We start from the raw sequence: 5000 nt of genomic DNA on the forward strand, positions 1-5000 counted from the left end.
CTTTTGCCATCAACCACCATCGCCCTCAGTGCATATGAGGTTTACTGGGGAACCGCGAAAAAATTGAGCGGGAGTCCTTGTTTGATTGTTTTTGTTTTTCCTTTTCGTCTTTTGTTTCTTAAGGATATCATGCTGTTTTAGTGGAGAGTGTTTCTATAAATAGTTCCGGCCACGGTTTTAAAGTGGGTAAGAAAACCTATTCAGTGTGTGGCTTTCTCTCTGTGTGTTCCTTGTTCGCTGTTTTTAAGAAAGAAAACCCAACTCCTGTTTTTGAAAGCTGCGGGAACGAGGAGCGCCGTCCGTGTTTCAGGACCATGGCCAGGGCATAGCGCCCCGGGGTGGGCTGCTGCCCCCTGGCGGTGGACGGCGAGTAGCGCTGTTGCGGCGAATTCTGGTATAAAAAACAACTGGAGGATTCTGCGTTCTCGTGCCTCTCCTACAGTTTTGGTTTAGGAGCAGTGTAACAATTTAGTATTTGAGTAAGAATATGAAGTAAAACTCAAAAGACGCATCCAATCTACAAACCTAGGCTGAATAAAACATTCTAAATAATCGTATTAATTTGTATTGTATTAATCTTGTAACTAATTGTTCTGTTTGGTTTGTAAGGTATTTATTTAGTTGATATGTTGTGTAGACTGGAGGTTTTATTGGATCCTGCAGTAGGCGTTATTTAGTAGCGACCGTGTGTTGTGTGCTTGTGTGTGTGTGTGTGTGTGTGTGTGTGTGTGTGTGTGTGTGTGTGTGTGTGTGTGTGTGTGTGTGTGTGTGTGTGTGTGAGAGAGAGAGAGAGAGAGAGAGAGAGAGAGAGAGAGAGAGAGAGAGAGAGAGAAGGAGACGGAGACGGACACAGAGACAGAGACAGAGACAGACATGCAAAAAGAAAACACAGTCGCTCATCTCCAATAACACACATGCGCACGCACTTCCACCCACGGAAGACAATGCAACGCTTAGTTCGCACGTATATTCAAATTCCTCACACCCCAACCAAAGCCGCCGAATGTAACTCTAAACTGCCGTGCTTAACCTTATCATCACTCACTTCACTCGCCCCTTTTGTCAACCCTTTCCCCCCCCATACAACTTTTGTAACTGCGTTTTAAACAATCAAAACAAACAAATAAAAGGAAGCGACCATTTTGATCACGGCGGGCTACCGTAGTCCAATGACGTATCGTAGCGTGACGTCAGTCGCCACAGTGGGGGCTCAACAACTTCTGCATGTTTTTGTTTTAATCGTATATTCCCGGAGGACAAAATAAGAGACACCAGTAAGTAAGGTTTTAAAACGAATTCAGGCCCAGGCTAATATAACCGTACGAGAGGTCGCCCGCCATGCAGCGCCTTCCGCGCTCCTCGTCCTGCAGCGTGAGTCTGGTGTTTATAACACCGCTCCAACAATAGCGTGGCTTCGACGTGTTGTTGTTAAAGTTGGGAATTCATTTTTGGGCCGTCGAGAGTCTCGTTGTTATCGTACGCTTTTCCCAATGTGTGTGGTTGGACACGTTGGGTGGACACCTTGTTGTTATAGGTTGTTAGTAGTACTGCGTTGTGCCTTATTATGGTTCTCCAGCAGCCACCCCAACCTGGAAGTCTGAAGCCTCCTGCATGGTCGACGTGATGCACCGTGCAGTGCGGTGCGTGGACTGTCATGCACGGGGCCGTGCGTGACAGTCCACGCACTGCACCGCACGTTGCATCCTGCGTGTAGCAAGACACTGACAGGGGATTAATTCACCCTAATAACTATAATTACTGTATTATAGCAGCAAAACAGAAGGATCGTATTACACCACAGCAGAACACACGGAAGTCAGGACGCCAAACCAGTACTTGTGGGAACAATGTAACCCATGACGTGCGGTTTGGTGTCTCCACCCCCCATACTGGAAGCCCGTGGAAATATTGCTCATGGTGGTTGTGTATATGTTGTTGTTCTTGTTAATGGACTAGATACAAGACGGCTCCATGGACAGCTCCAGAGGATTTACGATGCTCCGATGCAGGAGGTGTCGTAAGAACTATATCGACTCGACGTGCTTGAATTTGGTGGGTGTAATTGTGGTTGGCATTTGATACGTCTGTGTGTGTCTGTGTCTGTCTAGGATTGTTATGTCAGCAGCAGGTTTGCAGTGGCTGCTGTTTGTTCCATTAACAAAAGGCAGGGGATTACCACACCATGGCTCACACTTGTGCATTCTCTGTCTCTCTTACCCCTCTCTCTCTCTTACTTCCTCCCTCTCTTTTATCCTCTCATATCTTTTCACTTAAATATGCTTTGCCGACATTAGTCAATAGAAAATATCGTAGTGTGTGTGTGCAAGCACATCCATTTTTGTATATCTGTGCATGCATTTGTGTATATCCGTGTAGTGCAGTCATGTGTGCGTGTGTTTACTTGTGTGTGTGTGTGTGTGTGTGTGTGTGTGTGTTTCTGAGGTGAAAAGGTAAGTAGGCTGCCACCCCAGACGACTCCTATCACCTGAACTCCCAGTCACCCTCCTTATCCACATGTTCCAAACACATCATCTATCTTCTATCTTGCTGCTCACCCCCGGGGCTTTGGTTAGCGACCACAGATTGCAGAAGGGGGTCAAGGGTCGTCAACTGTAGCAACATCGACGATAACAACCACACGTGTGTGTGTGTGTGTGTGTGTGTGTGTGTGTTTTACTGGGTTATAAAAGGCTGCATTGTATAGGCTCCTTTTTATTTTATTATATATTTCAAGCAAATATTTCATTTCTCAGTTTTTCATAATATGTAAAGAAAATGCCACCAGGAGAACAATGCTATATACAACATCAATATTTTGTGTGTGTGTGTGTCTGTGTGTGCATATGTGTGTGTGCGTGTGTGTGTGTGTGTGTCTGTGTCTGTATCTGTGTGTCTGTTTGTGCAATAAACAGCTGTGGCAATTCCTGGCTTCTGGGTAAGAGAGGTCTAGGAAAGGCCACATGTTCCTCTGCATATAAGGTTCATCGTCGCTACTTCTTCTTAAACAGATCCCGTCCACAGAGGAGCGGTCGGTGGCTCAGTGCAGCATATGGCACGTCAACGTGGACGCGCTGCCTAACGGGATGCTGGCCGCCATACACCAGGTAACAATGTCTATAACAACGGCGTTACTTCCGTAGACATGTCTGTTTTGGTCGGCGCACCTGATCTAAAAGGACTCGTAAGTAAGGCTGACACTAGTCGAGGCTTACAATCAATATCGAAGCCACTAAAAATGCTAAAACTGTTTGCGAAAAAAGCAGCTAGATATGGGTTGGGGGTAGTGACATATGACTTTACCTAGTCGTTTTGTATATGTATCTATTATGCATATTCATTCATTTATTCAATTCAATTTTATTTGTATAGCCCTTTATCTCCATTACAGTCTCAAAGGGCTTAACAGGCCAAATATTTATGGATATTTATAATACATACAGTACATAATAAATACATTAGCGCATTGCATTTATTCTAGTGGTTATATTCACGAGTGGTTAATTTTCTAGTTCATCAATAGTTAATGGATTCTTATTATTGAACCGTTCCCTCTGTCGATGTAATTGAAAGGCCCAGTGGACCGTCGGAAAACTGCATTGTGGGAACTGCAGCGCCCGCCTGGGCGGCTTCAACTTCATCAACCACAGCCGCTGTCCCTGCGGCCAGAACATCACGGTGCACCTCAGCAAGAGCCGCGTGGACCGCCACCCGGCCCTGCCCCTCCAGCAGGGGGCCCCCCCCAGAGGAACCCGCCCCGCCCCCGAGGACTCGGGCTCGAGCCACAGCGGCGGCGCGGAACCCGCCAGCGCTCCCACCAGGGACTCCGCGGCCGGCCCGCCGCTGCCAGGCTGCGACGTCATGTCCTGCGTCGCCTCCGTGACACAGGCCACTCCCACGTACCTTCAGGCCTCCTCCTCCTCCTCCTCTTCCTCCTCCTCCTCCCCCTCCTCCTCCTCCTCCCTCAGGCCGTCCGATGGCGAGGCCGGACCGACGCCACGCCACGCCACCTCCAAATGCTGCGTCCCGCACAGAGCCGGACGCCGGCTTCAGACGCCAGGGGCCGACGCCCCTCCCGGTAGCTCCTCCTCTTCCCCCTCCACCTCCTCCTCCACCTCCTCAACTCTCTTCCCACCCGGCCCCCCAGAGAGGCTGGCTGCAGCGTGGACGGAGACGGATCGGTTGCCTCGTCCCACAGCGATGCCTCATCAGGTGACCGCTCAACGACCCCCCCTTCCCGCCATGGGGGGACCCCCGGCCGGCCCGGCGCCACCGCCGCCCCCGTCGTCCGGCCCAGAGGTCCCCGGTGTGGTGGTGTCGGCCCCCACGGAGGAGCCCCCGGACTCCCCCATGTTCCTGAGGGGCAGGACCATCACGGCCAGCATCGGGGAGCTGGCCGCCCTGCTGCCGGTAAAGGATGCACTAGTGATTGATTGCGTGTGTGTGTGTGTGTGTGTGTGTGTGTGTGTGTGCGTATGCCTTACTGCCCTACACTTTTGAGGTCTTTCAGGAGATGTGTATTCAATCCATCGTGATTGAAGGTGCAGGTCAGACTGCAGACATTGGGGTTCGAACCCCGAGTTGAACAACCGCTCCAGCGGTCCACTTGTATCCCGATCTGTCAATGCTTCAGAAGTTAGGGCAAACATCTGGAATCTCTGCGCTAACCGTTCCAGATGTTCAAACTAGTGTAACCTCAGGGGCCGCATAGTGTGCAGCAGTGGCGGTGGGTCAATAGAGGGCGCTAGGGCGCCTCCCCTCCGTGAAATATTCACTTGAATATATATGCCAACTATTAATAAACTATTATCAATACGAAATAAATCAACGAAAATACATAGCGTTTATCCTCGTTTAATTGTGTGATATGCTTGTCACTGCCAACAACCATTTAAATGCGTCTGAACGTCAATGATTTGGGCTAGGCTAGTTATTGGTCATTTGAAATAAAGCCCTCCTCCAAGTCAGGGGCGCCGGCCACGTTGAAGTCAATGTAAGCTCGC

General features: G+C 49.6%; 1 protein-coding gene across 2 annotated transcripts in view; it reads left to right on the top strand.

Annotated features, from left to right (window-relative positions):
- The first annotated feature begins 1193 nt into the window (after positions 1 to 1193).
- rnf180b (ring finger protein 180b) overlaps positions 1194 to 5000 on the top strand; it is a 10919-nt gene continuing 7112 nt past the window's right edge. The window contains exons 1-4 of one of the 2 annotated variants that reach the window (XM_079735888.1): positions 1194 to 1274; positions 1957 to 2052; positions 3009 to 3104; positions 3571 to 4407. In XM_079735888.1, coding sequence (XP_079592014.1) covers positions 1972 to 2052; positions 3009 to 3104; positions 3571 to 4407 — 1014 coding nt within the window. In that variant the 5' untranslated portion in view covers positions 1194 to 1274; positions 1957 to 1971. Of the gene's footprint in view, positions 1275 to 1956; positions 2053 to 2433; positions 2451 to 3008; positions 3105 to 3570; positions 4408 to 5000 lie in introns of those variants that run through there. The other variant, XM_079735889.1, reaches the window with a different exon arrangement.

This window comes from Pollachius pollachius (assembly GCF_949987615.1).
Source record: "Pollachius pollachius genome assembly, chromosome: 4".
NCBI classification, from domain to species: domain Eukaryota; kingdom Metazoa; phylum Chordata; class Actinopteri; order Gadiformes; family Gadidae; genus Pollachius; species Pollachius pollachius.